General features: G+C 41.0%; 1 protein-coding gene across 1 annotated transcript; it reads left to right on the plus strand.

The window, feature by feature from the left end:
* The first annotated feature begins 831 nt into the window (after positions 1 to 831).
* LOC147168723 (BTB/POZ domain-containing protein KCTD16-like) lies at positions 832 to 16,149 on the plus strand. Its single transcript, XM_086085356.1, has 2 exons — positions 832 to 2,152; positions 14,955 to 16,149. Exons 1-2 carry the CDS (start codon positions 1,354 to 1,356, stop codon positions 15,404 to 15,406), a joined length of 1,251 nt encoding a protein of 416 aa, XP_085941482.1. The 5' UTR covers positions 832 to 1,353; the 3' UTR covers positions 15,407 to 16,149.
* Positions 16,150 to 25,891: the final 9,742 nt, after the last annotated feature.

Genomic DNA, 25,891 nt, shown 5'->3' on the forward strand with positions numbered 1-25,891 from the left:
GTTTTCAACTTTTATTTTCTTAGAGAGTGGAGTATATTTGGGGGCCTGCTCTGCCTCTTCTTCTTGCTTTTAATTATGCTACATCTCTTCCAATAGTCTTCAGTGCTGCCTGGCATGTTGTGGCACAATGTGGTACTACAACGCTAAATTCAGGTTCGCCTGTGTACTGTAAAACAAAGATTGCTTAAAAATCTGCGATATAGCTGGATGCGAACGATGAATAGGGATATAGTGTATTGTCAATAAAAACTTCTGCGGCAGGGTCAAAAGGGAACGTTAGTGAACAGTTTACTGGGCCACAATATGATACAAGTGAATGTGGATTACAGTCAGTTTACTCTGAAAGATTTGAAAATGAATATATTTAGACTTGCCTTGGATCTGTCCGCGGTGCTGACACCAGGACTAATTTTGAATCGATGATGCCAATCGGATGGATTTTTCTAATTGAGCAATTCGGGCGAAAGAGAGACGAGCGGTTGAATTCACTCCAAATGTATAAGCCAGATGTTTAATGACAGCAATGAGGACCGAGGCTGCATGTGGTCCCACATGGCTGTCACGAGTGATGAGCAGAACACACACACACACACACACACACACTCTACTTATGAGCACACATGTAAATATGGGACAGTCTGTAACAAGATTAAAATGTACAAGGCTGCATGATTAAAAAATGCATTAGTCGCCATGTCCTGCACGTCGCCAGTGTCTGCATGATTATTTTTTTTGTTTTGAACCCACACACATCTTTCGTCAGCAAATGCCATTTGTCTTTAAGATGATGTAAGACATTATTGGAGCCCGCGCTCGCTCTCTCGCGCTCCCTCTCCAATCTCTCTCTCGTTCACAGCTTGGCTCAACATGATCTTAAACCGTCTGCTGGCCGCACTCATCACTTTGGAGGGATGTGTGCGCGCGCACCGCAGTCCCACTTGCATCCATCACCTCCACGAGCAGCTTCCAGCGGTCCAGCCAGAGTGGAATTGTGACTTTTACGCACTCATCTTGGACCATCAGTAAACAAGACGCTTTTAAAAAAAAAAGAGAGAGAAGGGATTTCCACTTTATTGATGGTGGTGATATAGTGAAGATTGTGTTCCTCTATATGTGGATGCGTGTAACACGATGAGGTTATGATGATTGATTGCGTTGAAAAAAAGGATGCGCACATTTACGCAAGGACAGGAAAGATTTAAACGGGGGACACACCTTGGGATTGTGATGACCGAGGCTTCGGTTTGTGAGTGCTTTGCCAGCATGCATCTGCAGCGCGCGCCCTGAACTTGTCGCCCATCCATCCACTCGCATTCCAAGGCAAGATTAAGAGGAGAGGAGAGGAGAGGGGACATGAGCGAAAACTGCAAACCCGCCAAAGAGCCCGGCTCGGCGCAGAGCCCTCCATCGGATGTCATCGAGCTGAACGTGGGTGGGCAGGTGTACTACACCCGCCACGCCACATTGACCGCCTTCCCAAATTCCCTGCTCGGGAAGCTGTTCTCCAACAAGAAGGGCTCCTCCAATGACCTGTCCCGCGACTTTAGAGGACGTTACTTCATCGACAGAGATGGCTTTTTGTTCCGGTACGTATTGGATTACCTGCGGGACAAGCAAGTCGTCCTCCCGGATCACTTCCCCGAGAGAGGGCGGTTGAAACGGGAGGCGGAATACTTCCAGCTTCCAGATTTAGCCAAACTTTTATCGTCTGAGGAGTCCAAACTCTTCCCGGACGACTACAGCGATTTGGACGACGCGTCCGTGGGCAGCGAGCACAGGTTTGATCCCTCTTACTCCTTAGATAGGAGGTACGGCTACATCACGGTGGCTCTGAAAGCAGCCGCGGGGGGCAAAGAAAGCGAGCCCGACTCCAAGAGTAGAAAGTTGCCCAGGATCTTCATCAGCAGCAGGATCGCTTTGGCCAAGGAGGTGTTCGGAGACGCGCTCAACGAGAACAGAGATGCGGACCGACCCCCGGACCGCTACACGTGCAGGTTTTACCTCAAGTTCAAGCACCCGGAGAGGGCGTTTGACATGCTGTCGGAGAGCGGCTTTCACATCGTGGCCTGCAACTCCTCCCTGACCGCCTCCCCCGTCGCTCATTACCCGGACGACAGGCTCTGGTCCAATTACGCGCAGTACATCTTCTACCGTGAGTCGTACACACACACACACCATTGCCATAAACGCGCATTCCACAAGATTTTATTTATTTGTTTGTTTATTTATTTATTTACATATTTTTTTAACTTGCTTTTAAAAAAAAGTTGAGTCAAAAGTAGCCCAATGGGCTCTTTGCACAAATCCACTACTTCCTGAACTCAAGAACACTCCTTAATTTCCCATCTTTCATGATTGGACAAACTGATTAATCCAGGTATGTCTAGCCATTGTCGTCGTGGTTACTGAGGTCAGGCACACCTGGATTAATCAGTTTGTCCAATCATGAGAGACAGGAAATTAAGGTGTGGTACTATTTTGTTGTTGTTGTTGCACTCACTCACACAAACATGGTCTCCCAGGCGGGGAAGCGAACCCACGCCAACCTGTATCGTAGGCAAGTGACGGTACCACTCCACCACCTGGAGTCCTGAACAAGAGGTACTGATGTCACGAAATGTTTGATTTGCGTAAAGAGCCCATATCTTGAAACTGCTAGGTTAAAAACTACCTAATCTGGAAAAAAATTGGCCCAACCCAGTTCGACCCAACTTTCTGGGTTGTTTTGTACAAACCAAACCAAAGTTGAGTCAAATTGACCCAAATAAGTTAGCAAGTTGGTTAAATTTTTGGCGCAAGGGCTCTTTAAAAACAGTTGGGTCAAAAAGGGACCAATCCACTAGTTCACTCTTTAAACTGCTGGGTCAAAAATAACCCAATACTGGTCAAAAATTGGACCGATCCGCTTCTTAGGACAATTTGACCCAACTTTCTGAGTTGTTTTGTAAGAACAACTCTTTTTTTTTTTTGTGTATAAAACAACCCCATAACTTATTTTGAAACAAAGCAACCCAAAGTGGGTCAAATCGACCCAAGTAGCACATCAGTCCAATTATTATTATTTTAAACCAAAATTGGGTTATTTTTGACCCAACAGTTTTAAGGGTGCTGGGTCAATTTGACCTAACTTCCCCCAAAATATGGGTTGTTTTGCACAAAACAACTCCATAAATTGTGTTGGTTTGTACAAAACAACCCCCAGGCACACATTAAATCCTATTTGCCGTTGTGACTTGACTTGAATGCACAGTAATTACTCTTAACAAAAGCATTTTATTTCTTCATATTGTCTTTTTTTCTTTCAACGTTTTATTGTTTTTACATGATATAATGTAATTTTCCATTTTTCAAACAACTGTGAGGGACTGTTTAGGTGTTGTTGTTTTGGTTAGCAATGGGTTTGAAAAAGGACTGAAAAAGTTCACTCTAAACTGATACATGGGAGAGTTGAGTCACAATCCTGCTGCACTTCAAGTACATGTGTCATGCGTCGACATAACTGCTTACTTACTGGGCCTGCCAGTGTCTATGAATTATATAGCACCAGGCAGCAGAAAAGAGCAAAAAATAAAATCTGACTGTCAGTGCTGCTTTCTCTCATATCAGCTCTTTACTTGGAGTTCTTCATCAGCAAAAGCCAGATTTAGCTTCAAATATGGCTTATTTGCAGGGAAGAGTAGGACCATATGGCCAATTAAAAATCACTTTGTTCATTGTTCTGAATGCTTCCCTTTGGAATTCAGGAAAAAAAAAAACCCAGTTGGCATGTTCAGGTTGGAAGTGCAGGGAAATGAGTGAGATTTCTCTCTAATGTTGTTACTATAGACTACATCTGAAGGATGCAGCCTGAACTGAACTTCACTACAGCAAGTGAGTCATTCTACATGAAGGAGCAGCTCCGGGTGCAGGTTAACCCCACTTTCTACATGGACCGTCCTGGAAAGCTGGGAGACAGCGGGGGGGATTTAAAAAAAACATAATTTTTTTTTAGAGCGGCTTGAGGAAAATAATGAATTGTAAGAAGAAAAGAAAAGGGACCTAGAGTAACAATTTAAATGCTCGGGCTGGAAGGGAAGAGGAAGGCGAGCAGATGGAGGCCGGAGCGGATGAGGAAGTAAAAGTTGCATGAGGCCTGGCCAAAGGGGAGAGAGAAGCGAGGCAGAAAAAAAAAGGCAGAGGCAGCTGCGGGAGCAAAAACACTAATTGAAATAAATATATGACAGCAAAGTTCATTGAGTCTTGGGGGAGGAGAAAGGCAACGTCCCATCGTGGTGGTGGACTGGGATAGACAACACACATTGTGATGCGTAATAGGACACTGCGACCTGGTCAGGACGGAGTTGTCATATTTAACCTGCAGTACAGTGCAGTACTCAGCATCCACTTTCTAACGCTGTAACCTGATTCTGAATGTGGGACAGCGGCTGACCTCAGGCGGGCACTCCCAATTTTAAACTATGGGATGTAGTACTTAAAGTCATCATAAAGTGGAAAAAAAAGTCGACTAAATTTAACACTAAACTTGCTCATTTTGAATGAATAAAGTCTATAAAATGAGGCTTCAAAATTGTGGAAAATGTGCACACTCATGGTGGACAATGAGGCACTCTAAAGCGCCTCCGCTAGTGGAGTAGCCACAGCCTTTTTAGGGTGTCGGTATAGCTAGCTAGCATATTACATTTACATCGGATAACAGGTGATACACGAGGTGCTCAAGTTCTTATATAGTGGGCCGGGGCGTGTAAAGGGTTGAGGGTGCAATGACCCCAGGCACCCACCCGAGGAGGGTTATCATAGCACCCCCCCCCCCACCTCCCCCAAAATAAACTATATATACAAAAAATATATAATACATATATATTCAATTATTTTTTTTAAATAATGATCAACTATAATAATTATAATAAAAATATGATAAAAATCAACTTAAGTATTACAGAAGGGGACATCCAACCAATCTACAGTAAATTTCAAAATTGCGTGTCTGGACATCCAAGGCAAAAAAAATAAAATGTCAGCCGCGTTACCTCCCACAACAGCGTACAAGCATGATGTATTTAGATAAAAAATATCTGAATTCACCATACAGAGGTTTAGTGTGAAAAGGGCAAATCAATAGTGTAAACTCCACAAGACTCTTTCCTCGAAATCATTAAGGACATCCATTGTGCCGTTTCCTGCAAGCTGCTTTGTCTCAGTTCACGCTATTACAGCAAATTAGTACAGTATTGTGCAATCCGTGTCATTAGTCAAGGGACCAGTTAAGATGCTCAGCTCCCATTTCTTTTATATACGGTACGTAGTCCCCCGCTGACTAAATTAAATGATTCCATCAGCAGATTCTGTCCTGGGGAGATCAAGGCATTTATCCCCAAAGTATTTTTTTTTGTTTTTTGTCACTGATAGTGATTAAACCCACATTTGAGCAAGTGTGATTGTGCATCCTTTCATTTATTTGTCCCCGCAGGGTAATTTTAACCAAAGTGTTCAACAAATGTGTCATAAGTAGTTAGCGGCAGTCACTGTTAGCGTACACGGCAGGCTTGACACTGCAAGCGTGAATGTGTGGTTGATTCTGTGCCCTGCGACTGCGACTGACTGCCGACAAATCCGCGAGTCTGACTTTCGCACGCAGCCAGCTGGGGCCGGCTCCAACTGACCCGTGACCCTGAACAAGATGAGTGGTAGAATATTGATGGCTGGATGAATAGATAGTATATTTAAAAGGGACCCAAATCAGATATATAGTACTCATAACAGTAACGTGATATGCAGTGGTAATTTTGATAAGACATTTCAAAATTTTTACAGAAAATTATAACACACTATTTGTAACTGTAGTTTAAGATGCAAGACACATTTAACACACCATTTTTTTTTTTTATTAAACTTCGTTTCAAGGAAACATGTTGAACTGACAACAATATTCGGATTGGATTTTGTGACTTTTCGTCACTGTGCTATTTTCCTTTTCGTTTTAGTCAATGACGAAATTGTCAGTCCCTTTAGTGTCATTGTCTCAACGAATGGCTTCTGTTTTAGCTTTTTGTGTTATTTTCGTCTGGGGAAAAAAACATTTGTGACGAAAAATATGTCGGAAATTTTTCAGCGGCAAAATAATTACTGGTGATACGCATATATAGAAATACAGTACGGATGAAATACAGATTGGAGATGGACAATGACCCAAAGCACATCGGCAAAGAAGCGTAATATTATGCAGTGGCCATGTCAATCACCTGACCCAAATCTGATTGAGCATGCATTTCACTTGCTGAGAACAAATCCGAAGGGAAAATGCCTCCGGCAAAAACAAGCAGGAACTGCAGACAGTTGCAGTACCGGACTGGCAGAGATGACATCCAGCATCTGGTGAAGTCTATGCATTCCAGACTTCAGACAGTAATAGACCCGGACCTGATGGATTAACTATAGAGTATTATCGTTGTTAGTAATTCACTTTTCTCACTACCTGAAGTTGTCCATTCTGCATCATTTTCAGTTGTTTGTGTTTTGTGTGCGGGTGTTGTTTCAGGTGCTTGGTAAATGCAAGCACAGTGATATCGGATATACAGTAAATCACTGATATAGTAGGAATTAGACAAACCTGCAGCGTAATGCCCGTGAAGTCTAATAAAGATCCTCTGGTAGCAGCATCTTGACAGCATCCATGGGATTGCAGAAAGGGTTATTTATCACAAAAAAAAAAAGTAGGTCATCCCGCACAATAAGGACATGGGCAGCGGTGATATTATTCCCGTTAGGACTAACAATTCCAAACTCCCAGCTGGCATTTGAGGACAGTCTTATTATCACTAATTATCTGTAGAGAAAGTGAAGGGTGTTGGTTGATTATAAAAAGCACTCTGGGTTCCCAAAATATTTCCCTGTCTCCAGCCGTCCACTGGAGACAGTTTGGAGAGATGAAGGGTAACCTAGTTTAAGAGCTGCTTAATCAAGTCACACATTACCGGGCAGAGAAGAGGAATGCAGTGAACATCTGCATATTCACCTTTCGCAAATGGACCTTTTTAGTTGCTCCCTATCTCCTACTTGGGGTTTACGGTTAATAAATAAAAAGTCTTATCATCGCAACCCTCGCGGCATCACAGGCTCCACGTCACAAGAGCTTCTGAGATTGCATGTTGTGTGACTGTCACGGCACGAGGTCGATAACTACAGTTTGGCAAAGAGAGATGAGGAAAGCCGTAATGCAGGCGGAGCCTGTTTGGAGTCGGAATGGATTGTCGATGTCTCGAGAGATGGATGGTGTCAGCCGTGAATAACTCATCCACTTCTGATGGAGCACTTGTGTGGAGAAATGGTCAGAAGTAAGTCACTGCTGTGTGCCGCTGCCATTTTGCACTACATCACTTCAAGTAGATGTGCCGCCTCACCTTGGCAGCAAATGGGAGCTGAGACGGGAAATGTGCAGACTCGGGAAACGGGAAAACATACACATTTGGATCAATCATTAGAAGCTGATCATTTGTTTTTTTTACAGCATTATGCATCACAAGACTGATGCACCTCGCTCAAATCTGACCCACAACTTTAAGACTCACTTTAAAGAAGCCAAAATGAATTTGTTAAAAAATTTACATTCATGACAGAAAATTTTCATTTGTGCGTTTTCATATTGTCCTAAATTTCCTTTTGAATAAGATTGGTATAATGGTGCTTATTTGTGAAGGTTTTATTGCAAATACAGGTTTGTCATCGTTATGCTAACAAATGAGACAAGGATTGACCTGGACAATATCGTTCACATATCATGCTGGAGTTTTTTTTATATGTTCCCCATTGTAGCCCCTGACAACCCGGGTCAATTAGTCCTTTCCAAGCATGTTTAAAAAAAAGTGAAACAAGTCTAAGCATGTGTCATTGCTGTCTGACATGCACCTCATTAATGATCCCTCCAGGGAGACCTTTAATGGCGGTTTGGAGGGTTGTAATGCGGGCAGGAGATGAAAGTTTCCTGTAAGAAGGGAGGGCGTGGACTTTTTACTGTATATGACTCTGTGGCGCTGAGAATCCTTCTGAGGTAATCACGTTGAGTCAAAGTTACCAATTGTTCTGTCTGATAAACGTTCTGATTTTTAACATCTTAATTGAACTCGACAATATGAAATACGAGATGAGTAAGTACCAAGACTGACCTGTGAGAGGCAACATGGTGCAACAGGACACTTCGACTGCCAGAAAAAAAAAGAAAGAAGAAGAAAGAGTAGCTTTAGAAGATGATGCTAGGTTGACAGTTAGCTTATCTAGTAGCTATGTTATGACTCCAAACTCTTGGACGTGAAAAATATTTAACAAGCACTCAGCACAACCAGTTCTTACCAGTTTAACTCATTTGTTCCCAAAAACATATTAAAATGTTTTCAAATTTATGTTTTTTGTAAAAAAAATTTTTTTTTTATGCTATAGCATACAGAAGGCTTTGATGCAGCCTCTGACCTGAAGAGGATGCTTAAAGCAATGGTAGTTATTACAAAAATCAGCCAGCAGGTGGCAGCAGAGTATAAGGGATCAACCAGGGCCATGTTGCAAAAAAGCTCTTTTCCCCCAGTGTTTTAAACACATTTGTGAATAATAATGATTAAACTTTGCTATATTCTAATGCTAATTGCTGCAAAACGGAAACAAATCGAAATATACTTTTTTCCTGATGAACGAAGAGACTCTAATCTTTCTTTTAGTAGGTTCCATGTTTTTATAGCAATAGAACACAATATACTGTGGGCCTTGCAAAATCTGTAAAAATCCAGTACAACAGCCGGGAGCTAAGGGGGTCGCTTCAGTGAAAATGGCTGGGAGTGAATGAGTTAATTTAAAGCTAACACATAAGACAGCTGTCGTAATGCTAACAAATTAGGAAACGCTATAGACGAGCTATCGGAAATGAGAATAGATGTTACTGCAATTCTACAACTTCAAACAACTTCAAGTTTTAACCCACATGGAGCAAGAACACATACAAGCAGAGCATACAACAATACTGCCAGACTTATATTATCTCTGCCCTGAAAGTGTATACATTTAGGAAACAATAGCTTAAAATCTGCAATATCGCAGGGTTTCACTATGTAATGTCTTTAGTTGTTTGAGCTTGCCAACATTTTTGGTTCATATACTTGGCAGCAGCAGGCACCTTCATTTTGAAGGAGGACGGCACACTTGTCAGAAGCAATCAGCGGGTGAAGAAGTCAGCTTCTCATAAAAAAAATAATAAAAAAATCATTTGGATTCAGGATCTTTTCAGATTATAGGTTAAGTACTTTAAAGCCTACGCGGGTTCCCACGTGTAACCCTGGAATACTCCTAACTATTTGTCACTGTCTGGGTTTCTGCGCCATTGGCTGACTGAGTGTAAGCACTTTATATTGACACATTCAAATGTATGCAAATATTACAAGATGTGCGCTGACGATCAGTTAAGCTGCCGCAGACATGCTTGTGCAGCAAATAGGACCGTGGTGGTCAAACGGATTTCTTTCCTGCTAAAAGGACGGTCACTTTGCAAGACAAGCTTTTTCCCCCCCGCTGCTGCAAGGGCACACTGACCTAATTCGTAAGCTAACAAGCATGTAAACTACACTCCTCCGGAGGCTGCGCTAGCTAGGCTAAAATGTATTTGTGCGGATATGAGAGAAGACTGCACGAGACAGCTGACGGCGTTGCAATTTTCCAGGCAAGTTAAGTTACTTTGAAGTCAGATTTAGTTCAACAAACTTAAAAATGACCAAAATTGTCACAGCATACAGATGTGTCACCTTGAATCTGAAGTATCCCAATTTACAAATTTTTCAAGTTACTAGCTGTCGCTTAGTCACTTTTTTTCTTTTATTGTGAGCCTAAATTTGAGGTCCAGATATGCGGTTATGCGCAAGCAAAACAACATTTATTTTTGCATGGATATCTGCTTAAAGTAGCACTCAGAAACTTTTCAAAATATTTTCATAACTCTTTTGATGACTTAAAGCTAGAGGCCATGGCACTAAGCAACTTTGAGGAGGATGGTAGGAACTGCCACACAAAAAACTACAAATGTGCTGACTGCTTTATGGCATACGTCAAAAGCTACCCCGGATAAAAGGACAGTCAAGGATCAACATTGGCCTGGTTTTCACTCGCTGGAGTGAGCTAAAAAATGATGCGATGCGCTTGTCCTCATAGAAAATGTGATCTTCCTTCAGACATAACAATACCGCTTTTGTCCATATGGCGTCGGCATAATCAACGTAAACTGAAAGTTCCTTAGTGTTGCTTTAAGACAAAACAAGATGTTTTATGCTTGAAAACGATAACGTTCCATTAAATCATCAATTCCCAGTTAACTTTGTTAAACATTAAAATGTTCAACCCCTTTGCAACCCTACAGATGAGCAACTGGTTGTGCTGAATGTTTGTAACCAGTACGTAGTTACCAGACAAGCTAACAGTTAGCATTACTTCGAATGTACTTTCTTCTTTGCATTTTACGGCAGCCTGGATGCCCTGTGGCACTATGTTGCCTCTCACAGGTCGGGTTTGGTACTACAACACAAATCTAGTTTTGGGATAGGTGACTTACAATTGTCAGTTGAGATATCTTGAAGCACAGATCCCGATTTTTTTTCTCCCTTGTCGTAGGGCCTCTCACATTAAAAAAAGAAAGTCTCACTGTTTTTAATATAAATATATCACCGCTTCAAATGCTGCAGATCGAGTAATAGTGTTAAAGTACATTTATAAGAATACAAATATTGCATTAATAGTTCATGCCATCACTTTGAAACCGCGTGTCACTTAACTATAACGACGCCTACTAAGGAAGCATCATTTTGTCAATGGATATTAATGCCACCCACACTCGTATTTTTCCCTTTGCAATAACACTTTTAATCAAGAAAATAAGGAATGCTTTGTTAGTCCCTTGAGGCTACAAGTTGCACACGGAGGGCAGAAATGCTCACTTGCACAAACACGATGAGATAATACAGCCGAGTTCATTGTAAAGTTATTCTACAGTTAATTCATGTGAAAAAGGAACAAACAAGCCCAAAGAAGAGTTCGGCATGACAAGTCGCGAGGGTTCAGTGCCTCGCTTGAGGGCACACGCAATTCCCAATTTTATTCCGTAACTTCTGGTACACAGTATACAGTATTCTTCTTCTTCTCTTAAAACACCTTTAAGTCTGCTCCTTATTTTGGATTACACGCTGCAAAAAAAAAAGAAAGAAAAAAAGCACAACATACATGTATAGTTAATCTTTTGATGTTCACTCAACTGATCTCCTGTGAAGCCTCATGACATATGTCGCTGTGCATGACGGTGGTTCAAACAGTGACGAATACTTTTCGTTTTGTATGACTTAAGAGACATATTTTTCCAAGCCGCATTCCGAACAGACTATTCTTGTGTTTAACCTTTTAAACCAAACCCCACGATTTCTTTCCCAATGACAGAGTATATGCAGAAAGTGCGTTAATTTAGAGGCAAGCAAACAAACCCAGTGACATTTGCGTTTGTCTGAGCCGCCTGCCTTCAGTCCACGTCATGTCCTACTTCTTCTGCCATTTAGGACAATTTACCAGCTAAAAATGGTCATTTTAATGAGCATCCAAGCTGGTGAAAATCTGTAAAATGAGACCCCTGCTGTCAGGACAAGTGGCCCTGCTCTCAGAATTTAGTTTATTGTTGAGAAAAGCGGAAGCAGCCCGCTCTGTACGCCAGGTCCTGTCTCTTAATGTGGCGGTAACAGGATCTCTTAAGAGAGGCTTATGGATCTGAGAACAAAGACGGCGATCAATAGCTTCCCTGAAAAGATTCCAGAGGATGCACGCCTACTTGTTTAAAGATACCCACATGTACAGTACGACTTGAAAGTGTTCTGGTATCACTCGAGTGGCTTCTTCAATCGCCATTTAGCTACTTCTAAACGAAACTATCAACTTCAGCAACAATTATGTAATAATGTTGATGATTATACAAAATGTGTCAGAAAAATTCCAGGACAGGTGTCACAAAAGACATTCCAAAGAGTTTTTCCCTTCAGTGTGGGCTCGACCAGTGGTTCTCAAATGGGGGTACGAGTAGCCCTGTGGGTACGTGAGATTTGAAAATATATTTTTAAAGTATATGTAAATATTTCACACACAAAAATAAAAAAATATATAAAAAAATATATATATATATATTTCTGAGACTGCAGTGCAGATATATATATATATATTTTTTTTTTTTTTGTGTGTGTGAAATATTTACATATACTTTAAAAATATATTTTCAAATCTCATGTTTCTTTTTGAGAACAGAGTTTTAAATGACACTTTATGTTGATAATAATCTGTGTACTAATCTGTGTGCGCACAAATCTTTATTTATAATTAAATTATTTATTTATTCATTTATTTTTAGCTACATCTTTTTTTTTCTCTCTTTTTTTCCTGGTTACATCTTTTTTATTTCCAAATAGTTCAAGAGACCACATAAATACCAATAGAGTTCCAAAGTTTAATCATAAATCAGACACTGATGGCACAGCACCCGTTTTTATTTTTTTTTTCTTCAATCAGAAATGCTTTGCGTTGGTTTAGGGGTACTTGGCTAAAAAAAAATATTTCACAGTGGGTACATCACTGAAAAAAAGGTTGAGAAGCACTGGGTTAGACAATTAACCGGAGCATCAACAAAGAGCTTGTGCAATGTTTGCTTCATTTAGTGTCTGAGAAGAGGAACCTTTCTGACACGCCGACATTTATATGGTTTTACAGCTGAACTGAATGGTCATCACATATACAGTGCACATCTGAAATGATCTCCAGGTGATTTCAATTCATACAATTCATTCCCCTACATAGCCCGAAAATTGCACACAGCCATTATTGTAAGTTGGCGTGTTGCCTTAATGGGCTGCCCCCACCGGACTCCAGCCTCCATCCATTTAGAAACGATACTCCCCCCCCCCCCCCCCCCCTCCTCTAGATCCCGGTCACTAAAGCGCCTGCATCCATTTGCGGAGTGCTGCTCGTCTGCTGGACACAGCTCGATTCATTTTCTGCGGGGGGGGGGGGGGGGGGGGGGGGGGGGGTTGGCAATCTGATTGGCCTCTTTACTCATGGATTAGCCATTAAAAAGCTGTTAGTGACTCGCTCACTATCATCTCAATGCAATCATTGCGTCTTGGACAGGGTCATTATTACAGTGAGCACAGAGAGGTTAAAATCCCCCCTTGAACTCTGTTCACAAGGAGCTAATGGACAAATTATTGCTCCCTGTGTGATCTCATAGCAACTTCACGCTGGAAAAAGGCCATTAAGGGGTGTTTAGGGTTGCGTGTGTGATTCTATCTCTCATAAACGGATGTTGACGCCACAACCGTATGTGCATCGAAAAGTGAAACCTGCTTTCCAAAATAGCGACAGTATCTTCACAAGGCAGTAAAAGAACCGTATTTCCTCTGTGTAATTGACAACGTGGGAGGATGTGTTGAAGGGAGGAGAGTTGAGAGTTATGAAGATGAAATTTATGCTCCATTATCATCTCGTAGTACGCTCCCCTGGCTTTGACTGAATAAAGTAAAATAAGTCGAATGGCGCACAGAGCTCCGCTGTGGCCAAACAGTAATGGGAGATAACGATACCGAGCTCGTGACATAGCAGTTGGCTCAAATTTGCTTGTTACAGAAATGGATCAGATGAATTTTGGTTCCTGTCCAGAACTTAGCCTTACTAGAATATATCATGCATTGTCATAACATTAACGTAAACGGATAAACTCAACGACTGTCCCACTAGGCTCACTCCACCTTGACTGCTTGACAATCAATCACTGAGCGATTATGGAGAGTGGGAATCGATCCCCTTACCAGGCCACGCATGGGCGGCGTAGGCGGACCATGAGTGATAAACATTCTAAGAGTTCATGACTGACAAGGACCCAGAAAAAAGTATTTTCAAATTGCAGTATTGAAGAGGTGAAGAGGCCCAAAGTGATATTTTTGTGCACAGGTCCCCAGGGTGCACGAGATGATACCACTACGCCACACAGTAACGGACATGACAAACATGTTGCCGTCTCTCTACACAATTGTAGTACCGTATTGAAATGAACAGATTGCTGTGTAATACCAGCAATACATTCTGACTTTGTTTGGCTCACTGCTGCATTGCTGAACACCACTGAGAGGTACAGCGGCCCTCAAGGCAAAAAAAAAAAAACTGGCTCAATACGGGATGAATTGAGTCATATTGGATTCTCGAGGTCCTTGGGTTAGGGGGTGCATATACCAGACTCGAAGACTCCCTCCAGAGAAGGCTGAGTCCAGACAAATAAAAGGCAAATTACTCCATCCCTGGTTAATTTAAGCATACAGATCTAGAAGCCTAGAAATGTCAGCTCTTTGGTCAACACTTAAATGTGCCTTATAAATAATTGAATTTTGATACAACGATAAAACGTCAACTCACAATATGTCCATTTTAAGTAAAGCGAGTCTTATAATAGAGCTATGTTGAGCTCTTGTCGACAAGACATGACCTTCCAGTTTTGTCGGCTCTTTGAGAATGCACGATACTGCGCCACTGATTTGTTCACAGTAATTTAATGCTGGAATCTGTCAGTGTCTAGACAGAGGGTGTGTTTAAAATTGCCTAAGACAAGAGTTGGCCTTAAGAATAGCCTACATGGAATGCATATGCTTTAAAAACAGTGGCAGATTCCGGCATGTGCATTATGTGCTGCCGCACAGAGTGGCATTTCTGGGAGGCAGCGATGCATAAAATAAATAAATAAGACTTATGAAATATCTAAAAATCTATCTATCTATCTAAATAACTAGCTAGCTGCTAGCTTAATAGCTAGGTAGCAATTTAATCGATCTATCTATCTATCTATGTAAACGTAATGTAGGCAGACTATCTTTGCTGCTAGAATGACGTTGTCTTACAAGTGTGCGTGTGTGTTGTAGGTGGGCCCTCGCGGTGGTCGTCCTCACACTGCGACTGCTGCTGCAAGAGCCACAAAAGCGAGCGCGAGGGAGAAAGTGGCACTTCCTTCAACGAGCTCTCCACTTCCTGTTCCGAGACCCAGTCGGAGGCTAGCTCCCCCCAGGGGACGGTCATCCGCGCCCCCGTGAGCCGACGCCCCAACATCCAGTCCCTGGACCGACCCATGCACAAAGCCCCCGCTCACATGATGCAGCAAGCGGAGATGCGGCGCAAGACTGACATGCTGCGGGGCAGGACCTTCGGAGTCCGCGAGCGAGAGGCTGCCAAGAGGAAAGCCAACAAGGAGAAGATGACACCGGAGCAGGAGCTGGAGAAATGCATCCAGGACTTCCGTCGCATTAGGATTCCCGATCGCTTTCCGGAGCGGAAGTACATGTGGCAATCGGAGCTGTTGAGAAAATACCGTCTCTGAGGATGGAGTGGAGAACAGCATCGTGTCACCAGGTTATAATGAGCACCCACAATGACACACTGTAAAAAGTAACCACCAAAAAGAAGAGCTTGGAATTTCGGAATATTCCGCATTCGGGCTTATAAACTGCTCCCTCCCTGTTGACATTTTAATGTATGAGCTGACCTCTCGAGAGGGTCCCGATGGAAAAGTGTGCATCACAAGCACCGATCATAGCGAGCACTATTTTTAGTGAGATTGTGCAGGGTCGCAGTACAGCAAGTACAAGGCAGTGTGAGTCATTGATTTGTAAAGTGTACCACTGTTTATGATACGCACGCGTGTAAATCAGGTTACTCCTGTTGGGGGGCTCACATCACCAACCCCTCGCACGTCTGAGGCGGTCTGAAGCAACAAAGCAACCTCAGGGGCAACATCTTGTCAAGCTACCACATTATCGATGTGCCCTCGTCCCTTTTACACTTTGCAGATGGTGCTTTGAGTTCACGGTACTCCACGGATAACACAAACTTGTAGTAGGCTTTGACAACAGCACTGCATGTCATTTCACTCTTATCATAATTATGCAATATCACAAATAAAAGATGGTGTGGTGGGTTGGAGAAAGCACTGCCTGGTTCTGTCTGCCATTGTGAAACATTTTGTCTCATGTCATTGTGTGTTGGATTGATGATGATGCTATGTATGTAACGCAAGTGGCTGTTGGATTGTAAGTGTGAATAAAAGCCAATAAAAGGTTAACAATTGAATGGGTTGATAGTCAACGTTCTTGGTGCAGGCACTAAATCAGTCATTGGGATTTACTGTGACAAAAATGCGTTTGCATAAGATGTACGTATGTATGTTGTGCTTGTCACAGTTGAGCTGGACTGGTTGCCAGCCAATCACAGGGCACATATAGGCAAATGACACACTCATGGACAGTTAAGGATCATCAATGAACCTAATATAATATAGTTTTTGGAATACCATTTATGACTCTAAATTACACTCTCAAAACAGTTGGGTTCAAAATAACCCAAATTGGGTCAAATGGGCCGATGCAACTTTTTTGGGTTATTCAATTAAGGCAAAAAAAAAAAAAAAGTCAAATAAATAACCCACAAACAACCCCAAAACAATGGGTTGCTAGTTTAATTTGACCCAATGTTTTGGGTTAAATATCCCAAAAAGTTGGTTCGAATCATTTATTACGCAATTCAATTGGGTTATACAATCAACCCAAAAAGTTGGCTCAAATAAATAACCCACAAACAACCTAAAATAAAATGGGTCTCTTTGTGGGTTATTAACTTAATTTGACCCAGTTTTTTGGGTTTAACTCAAAAAGTTGGGTCAGCTCATTTTTGACCCACTTAAATTGGGTTATTTAATCAACCCCAAAAGTTAGGTCAAACTAATAACCCATCAAGCAAACCCCAACAAACTGGGTTGATTTCTAGGTTATTAATATGACTCAACTTTTTTATAAAATTAACAACCCATTTATAATAACCAATGTTTGGGTTGTTTTGTCGATTATTCATTTGACCCAACTTTTTGGGTTGAACAACTCAAAAAGTTGGGTCGGTTTTATTTGACCCAACTGTTTTTAGAGTGTATGGGTAAAAGATTTAGAAAAATAATATAATTCCGATTTTTTTGCCCTCTCAATATTTGCATTGTCCTCTTTCCATGTATTTTTTTTTTTTTAACAAAGACAAGCAATATATTAATATGTATTATAATATAAAATATCAAATGTATAATGCATAAATGTTTTGGTAGGTTAGTTAGTACTATTTTTAGCAAAGTTGCTTTTTTTCCTGGTGGCATCCACAAAGAGTGTGGCCTGGGGATCATACTGCATGCTGGGTAGCCTTAAAACAGCCTGTGTGATGATAGATGAAGCCGTGCTTCTCTCCTGGGACAGTCAGTGTCCTCAATGACTATGAAAAATGCTGGAAGGGCTGCATTAGGCAGCAACGTGACAATATCCAGATTTAGAGAAAGACAATTGTGCTGCCACAACCCTCCTGTTCACAAAGATGACAATCTTGATCAAAACAGACGGAGAATTATAGAAAAAAAAAAAGGGTACATACAAAGTTAACTAAATATGGCAGACTTAATTTAGTATTTTAGTTGATGTCCAGTATCTTAAAAAAGAAAAATAGTGGTTTATTATCGATTGTCAATTACAATGAAAAAGACCTGGAACGATACTGTAATATGTATATACTCTAATAATGAATGAGTAATCAATCAATCAGGGTTGAGCTATGTCCCTTTCACACGGCATGGTGACTAGTGACGATTTCCATTGTCGACCAACTTATTTCTACATGATGTAACCCACTGCAAAAAAAATACAGCAAAAAGTAACAAAAGTAAACACGTTAACGTTTGCTTACTGTGTGTTGTATTACCTCACTTTAGTATTAAACACCACAGCGCTCTGTTTTCTTGGTGTCCACAAACTCTTCCCTACCCAAGTGAATTATAAATACAAGAGACTCTCAAGTGCTTCTATTGTTTTTTTTTTTTAATGTGAATCTCATTCTAACAGAGACGTTCAATGCGGCAAGTTTTTTTGCAGTTCCCCTCTGTGCTGTTCTGAAGAGAAAAACTAAACGACTAACGGTACTGTGAGCAGTGGACCAACTGTGTAAAATCAAGACATTTTGGTTTCTTTGGGTGTTCATCCAATCAGATTTCAGCCTCTGCATGTTATGTTAATTTATTTTGCACAAGGCTTTCGGAATCAATAGTACTTGCAGATTAATTTAAACTATGGCACATTTTCTTTAATCATTCAAATTTCAAATGGATGACATCAGTCTATTTCTGTCCTGTGATTGGTTGGTCAAAGCAAAAGCCATTTGACAACTTTCACTAGCAAAACAAGTTTGTAGCAATTTGTACAGATTAATAATCTGCATCTCTGGTGTCACGGTGGAACGTGAGTGGTTGAGGGATTGTGGACTCAAATGCAGGGAAACAGGCATAAAGTGCAATGCGTGGAATTTAATTGACCATAGGGAAAAAGGTGAGCAGATAATCATGATTTGGTGGGACGTGACTGGACTGGTCGCTATGACTGAACAAGATGGGAATGGACTGGTCGCCATGACTGGAACGGAGCGTGACGTGACAGGACCTGATTTGCCTTGACTTGCTGTGGAATGACTTGACTTGGCTGTGACGAGGACGACTTGGCGGTGGTGAGGACGACTTGGATGTGACGAGGACGACTTGGTTAACTGTGACGAGGATGACTTGGCTGTGGCGATGGCTTTGGCTAAGGCTACTTGGCGGTGACAAAGGCTATTTGACGGCGACGAGGACGAATTGGTTAGCTGTGACGAGGATGACTTGGTTAGCTGTGACGAGGATGACTTGGTTGGCTGTGACTAGGACGACTTGGTTATTTGTGACATGGATGACTTAGTTAGCTGTGACGAGGATGACTTGGCTGAGGCGATGGCTTTGGCTGAGGCGAAGGCTACTTGGCGGTGACAATGGCTTTGACAAAGACGACTTGGCAGTGACGAAGACTTGACGCACGAACTTCCACGTTATGTTATTCGTCAAATGCTGATTGTGAACTGCTCCAGATCATGACGATAGTACAATTACGTGCTGTTACACTGCATTTTTGCGTAAAATTGATGGTTTGTATAATAGCGACATGATAGTGGTGGTAAAAGGTGGATTAAATTGGGTAAGTCCCCACTGAAGGCGCAGATGCCACTGATCAAAAGTATCCGCTTCAAAAGCTACTTGGCGACTAATCTGCTTTTGATGGCAGTTCTCCTTTGTCATCGATGTGAAATCCTAATAGCCTATTAAAATAAAAAATAAAAAATTAATGACTTTGTGCATATTCGTCAAGGTGTAACCTGGTCGGGCCCATTTGACCTTGACCACACAAGCACGTGACTATGGCCGTTACCACGCCGCTTTCCGTACAGATCAATAAGCTCGGATCCTGGCCCCGGCCTCTCAGGCTTTACAGTGGGTCGATAACCAGCATCCTCTTCTTGGATGCAAAGTTACATTCAATCTTCAATCAAAAAAACATCAGCGCCGCTGAAAGCCGGCTGCAATTATCCAGCAGAGCTGCCAGCCGACTTTGCACTTCCCACAACGTCTCCCTTGTATAGTACAAGCCATCTCTGACAGCGTGATTACAGTCTTTGTAATAGGAAATTACTGTAAAGTCTGCGGGGAATCAAATGTGCGAATTAGCCCGCTTATCAAAAATAGGCGACCAGACGAGATGGTTGTTCACACATTCAACAGGAATAATGATGTAAAACCACGCAAACGGGATTGTATTTGTCTTACAGTGAATGAAGGGATTAAAGTGTATTATGTGAACATTCTTTGTGTCTTTGTGCTTGTGAGAAGTGCGAGTGTTGTCTGGACTTGCACATCAAGGGGCCGGAACATTTCAGTGGCGGGCAGCCGCAACAGAAAGATGAAATATTCAACTTATCGCTTTCATGTGGAAAAACAGCCAAGCTCCGAGTCGAGGTGCTTGCAGCGTGGTCTCCATAAATATCACACTCTTTTTCTTCTTCCTGCACACTCATCTAAATTTAGATGAGTGACATATCAGAGTTGAATAAGCACAAGGGAAGTGAATGGAAATGTGGCTGACTAATGACAAGGCCTAAGGTCTTCTACCTCAGGCTCACCACTTATGGAAGACCAAAAAAAAGGGAAAATAAAAACGAATATAAAACATTTTTATTAAAAAAATATATATACAAAAATTACATATACATGAAATACAACAAATATAGTTAAGCAAATAAAAATAATTACAAAAATAAAAAAATTGATAAGAAAAATAAATATATGAATACAATTCAATATCTATCCATAAATAAAAACACCCTGCTCTCATATTTTATTTATTTCCTGCTGCAGATGCTGTCAGCATGAAATGCGTCATGAAATGTTATTCAAAAGAGGGAGCGGTCCTAAACCCTAAAACGCTCTTTTACTAGATGTAAGATGTCAATTAACCTGTCAATAATACTAAGTTTGTGAGTGAATTGAGACTATGTCTTTCTTGACACTATTTCAGTATAAATACATTCTGACGTTTGTTTAATGGTGTGCTGTGACATTTTTCCATTGCAAAATATGTCCCTTGGCGCGATAAAGGTTGAGAAACGCTATAGTGTAAATTAAGTCCCTGCAAAGAGAAAATAAATGTCTTTTAAATTTGACACACCACAGAAAATAATGTTGTTAACAACCCTGCCAAATCTGAATGATCGGCAAGTATATAAAACAAAGCTTCAAATGGTTCAAATCAAGCCCTTCTCGCCGCACGGGCATGTTCGATGGATGCAATTAAACCACGCATGCTCAAATGTCAACTGTCAATCAAATATTACTTCTCCGACCTGGAAAAATTGACGCAGAACTACGTTTGAGCCGGGAAAATATTCTCGCTTAAAGCCTCAGGTGACTGGAATATATCCACCAGGTTGCCACGGGGCTTCTCCATGGCAGGACAACGAGGCACTCTAAAGCAGCCAGTCCAGCGAAGCCCCTGTCCACATGCTGGCTGTCAAATTGGACTTGATGTTTTTCTACTAAATATATATAAAGAATTAAAAAAACAGATTTTTTGGTCCCTTAACACTTAGAAAAATAAAGATATGAATTACAGTGTTTTGCAATACATTGTCCTTGCTTAACAAAAAAACGGAGAAAAATCAGTAAATATTGTTTGATATTTTGCCGAATTTGGGTCGGTGGGTGTAATGTTTGAATGTCATTAGTCAGGTTTCCATCCAATTGTTTTGAATTTTTTAAGCGAATTTACAAAAAAAATAGCAAAACGGACATGCGTCTTGTGCCCGTTTTTCCATCTGTTTTTCTTTTGCGAAGTTTGAGACGGGACTCCGCCGCTGTAGATGGCGGTATACACCATAGAGATGTGATCCACCAATAATTTAAAAGAAGAAGAAGACCAGGAAGCGACTGCGGTGTGTGACGATGTCGTATGAGTTTGCTTTTGTAATTATTGATAAACCGTAGCGTTTCTTTGCTGTTTATCATCTAAAATAGCATTAATATTTGCTTCTTTAATTAATTCCCCAAAAAAATTCTGTTTAGTCATTCCCTCAAACATAACTTACTTTATCGTCCGACATTGCTTTGGGACTACAAACGTACATGTAACGTAATATCCGGTCAAAACGTGCGACGTGTATCTGGTCTTGCCAAAGGTTATTCGCAAAACTTGTTCCCATAGCCAAAATTCACATTTTCCGCTTCAAAATCCACCCCCTCTAGGCGTAAAAACTTTTTTGCAAATTTTGGGCCCTTTTTCGAATTTCTAGCGTTTCCATTCAGTTTTATTTTTGCATTTCTTGAAAATTCGAATAAAAATGGGTGGATAGAAACCCAACTATTGTCTTTGTCTTATATTTTAATGTATTCATTTCTAAAAAAATAAAAAATATTAATAATTTGCAATTTTTTTCTGATAAAAAAACAACAACCTCATATCGGCTGAATAAATTGCCATAGTTCTTACATCAGACAATAATCTTCAAACATATATATTGTATTTAGAAAAATATCTCTGAATTAACTTTACAGGGTCTAAGATGTGGTCATACTATGGTACTAGAACAAAAAAACAGTTGAATGTGTTCAAACAATCGGTATTCAAGAAAATAATTACTTCTCCAGAATAAATCTCATTAAACATCAGAGGGTAAAAGTTTTATGATAGCGAAAGTTTGACCCTGGAACACTTTCATGATTTGCTATGGCAAAAAGTTCAAATACATCGGAGGTCAATCAGGAACAGGCTGTGTTTGACCTTAGGCCTTCCATTGTACATTCAATGCTTTTTAACTGGGACACGGTGCAAAGGTAGGTAATTTAAAGCCTCAGTACATTGAGGTCTTTATTTATTCTTAATTTTTTTTTCCTTCGGCCTGATTCTGCCAAGTCCACTGTGTGGGAGCACAAGTGGAAGAACTCACAAATGAACCCAGGGAAAGGAATGACGAAAAATTGTGACGAGTGTCATCACCATCAACGCTGACAGACGAGTGGGAGCCGAATCCTGCATGAGGCCTTCCTGCGAGGGTGCAGCGGCAGGAAGAGGAGCAGTCTAATTGGCATCAAACTCTCCTCGGCAATATTTACTCGGAGTCTCCCGGCTCCCGACCTTGCACGGGATTTATTATTGACAGTGTAAGGGTTAAGTTCTTACGCGCAAATAACTGTCAGGGTCGAGTGTCATGCGCTTCTAATGCAACCTGCGTTTTTTACTTTTACTCCCTACATTTGACAATCTGCTTTTACAAAGATAATAATACTCATCTTTACAAGCTTAAAGGCTAAATAAAACCGCCACACTCGCAACTCTTATATCGGATGTGATTATTCCCCTGCATTATTGCATGCACAAACATATCGACACTGACAGGTGTCACTCTGTAGTGCTGACTTCAGCAGTCCTCGACCGGAGTGTGCTTGTCCATTTGTTTGGCGCCCGATGTGCTCCCTCAGCTTACTGCGCTGGCGCCAGCACTGAGTTACAGCCACCGACACAAACTCATCGACATCCTCAGAGTGCTCAGACACCAGCATTCATCGTTAGTTATCACTCAAAGCATCCTGGAAGCAACTCTGGATCTAATCAGCAGTCTTCACCTCTGCACTGCAGTCTCAGAAATACACACACACACACATATATATATATATATATTTACAGTAATGTACCTGTACCTACCTAAAATTGATGAAGGTTTGAACATTGAGTACGTTTAGAGAAGAGAAATGTGAGAAAATGTAAATGCCTCGATGAAAAAAGTGTATTACCACTATGGTAAGGGGTTTTAGAGCCTTAAAACATTTATAATAAATGTAAAACAAAGTTAATTACCGAGCAGAACTGGGTGTCAGGCAATTAAAAAAAATTCTAAAAGTTTCATAGTCCTGTTAACTTAAAAGTGGAAAAAATTGTTAAACTACAAGAAATATGGCTGCATCTTTTATTCATTGACACCGTGATTTCATAATAATAATAATAATGAAATTGAGTCATCGACATCCTCAGAGTGCTCAGACACCAGCATTCATCGTTAGTTATCACTCAAAGCATCCTGGAAGCAACTCTGGATCTATATCTATATCTATATCTATATATATATATATATATTTATATTCATAAATTTTAGGTAGGTACAGGTACATTACTGTAAATATATATATACTTTAAAAAAGTAGAGTTAAAAAGATGTACTGTAAAAAACGTGTGATATTGATTTGTGTTGGTCATTTTTCTGCCACTAGATGGCATAATTGCATTTGTAAGACATTGGTGACAGCTCAGTGCATTTTTCTTTTCGTATTAAAAGCTGTCTAATCTTTAATATGAAGTAACTTGTGAAAATTTGCACATTTTTAAAATTGTAATATACAACTTGACCCCAGTCTCCACAAATATATGCATCATTATTACATTAATTAACTGCTTTTTACGTGGATGTGTTTGCTGCATTGCGACTGGAATTCCCGTCTGACCTTCTGGAATGGATTAATTACGAAAACGGAGGCTCCACTGCATTTCAAAGAAAGCCACGTGCCACCACAGCGATGCCACAACCAAGAGTACAAACCATTAACTTTGGAGTCCACTTATGATCCTTGAGTGAATCATCGAGGGACAACAATGGAGTGTACCTCTCCAGTTTCGGTGACTGTGTAGTTGTAAAGGCAAGTGCAACCTTCCTAATGAGACAGAATGTCCCAATGCCCTAATTGACTGGGAGTTCACTGCACTCCTCTAGACTCCTGTGAGACAAAGATTCCACAGTGGGTTGGAAAAAAAAAAAAAGTTGCGATGTCACACAGATAAAATTGAGCCTGCCGCATTTGAGCGGGGGTACTCAACATCTTTCTTTTTTTTAATGCCTCACTCTGCAGCTGTAGCGAGGCTCATTTACTATACAACCAAAGTGTCTTGGACTTGTCATTTTCTCCCTCATTACCCTATCCTTCTCCCAAGGACTGCTCTGGAGAATACAGACGCTCAATTAGGCTGTTCTGACCGGAAATCCCATCCCTCATAAATCACCTCTCAGGGCTGCTCCTGATCAGTGGGAAGAACATCTCTCCAAGCAGGACAGCAGCTGTTATAAATCAAAGGAGGAGTATATTGCAGGGGGTAAAATATAGCCGTACACTACGACATAAATTGGGAAAATCGTAATGATACCAAACAATGAACGCGGGAGCAGCTGTGGTGTCATTGCAGAGTGAACAAGGACATACAAACTTTGATTTGAATTTAACGTCACACTTAAAATCAACAGTTATCGCCAAACTCAGCTGTGTGCTACTTATATAATCAACAATGCAACGCGGCCTATAAATGTATATCTTACCTTTAGGCGCGACTGTTTGATAAAACTTCCACAAATAGCTTCAGGCGCTTGCTTTTCCTTATTTGGAACGTTGTAAGAGTCGCAGCAAAATAAAGACCCACTTTTAACGTCTTGCTATTTAACAAGGGCCCCGGGAAAACCTGACTCCAAATGCAATGACAGTGCATATGGGCTGGGTAATCTCCGTATTAAATAATTAGCATTTAATTCGACTCCAAGGCAACCAAGACAGGGAGACGGAGGGGTGGGGGTCAGGTTTAATTACAGCAAATCGTTCATCCAGCCCATGCGTGATGTGAACATCAGAGTCACACTGACACCGAGGAAGGTTCTTTCCTTCGCTCTTTGAAAGCCAGCGTCTGTTTTCGACATGAGGGGGCGGCGAAATCATTACTACACAATGTATGCAAGTCAAACAGTGCAAACAACTTACAGTAGGCATCATTAAAATGGTTGGAGCATTGCTACAGTATAACGGGGGGGCGGATGAATAACATTTCGAGGTTACAGATGTGTTTTGCTTGAGTTTCTTATATTCAAGGTCTAAAGTGTTTTTTTTTTACATCATAAGGCAAAAATAATGACATTCAAACATTCCCCTAAGCCCCCCCCCCCTCCCAAAATGTCAAAGTTGCCTCTTTGTTGTAACGTTAAAGGGAAATTTGACTCATTTAGTCACTCTTAGCAGTATGAAGATAATATTAACCAGTTAATCAGCCAATTATTTAAAGAATAAATAAAATAACTTTTTTGTTCCCTTAACTCTTACAGAAATAAAGATATTGTCATGTTTCGGTTCTGTGGGGCTGGGTTTTTGTTTGATTTTTGGGTGTTCTTGTTGTTTTTTTGTCTGGTTAGTGTTTTTGCTATGTGTTCCTTGTCTCTTCCCTTGTCTCGTCACGTGTAACCACGTCCACCTGTGTGTGTCTTCCCTGCCCCGTACGTTGACCAATCAGTGCCCTCAGCCACTTGTGTCTCACCCAGGTGTGTCTTGTTGTGTCAATCAGTGTGAGTGTGAGTCTGCTGTTTTTGTTCAGTCTATGTGGGTGCATTGTTGCCAACTGTTGGTGTT

Source organism: Leptonotus elevatus, chromosome 9 (assembly GCF_054856555.1).
Source record: "Leptonotus elevatus isolate MCC_2025b chromosome 9, RoL_Lele_1.0, whole genome shotgun sequence".
Lineage (NCBI taxonomy): Eukaryota > Metazoa > Chordata > Actinopteri > Syngnathiformes > Syngnathidae > Leptonotus > Leptonotus elevatus.

Coding starts and splice junctions, on each gene's coding strand:
- LOC147168723 (XM_086085356.1), top strand. CDS start 1,354: ATGAGCGAAAACTGCAAACCCGCCAAAGAGCCCGGCTCGGCGCAGAGC. Junction 2,153..14,954: donor CGCGCAGTACATCTTCTACC/GTGAGTCGTACA, acceptor TGTGTGTTGTAG/GTGGGCCCTCGCGGTGGTCG.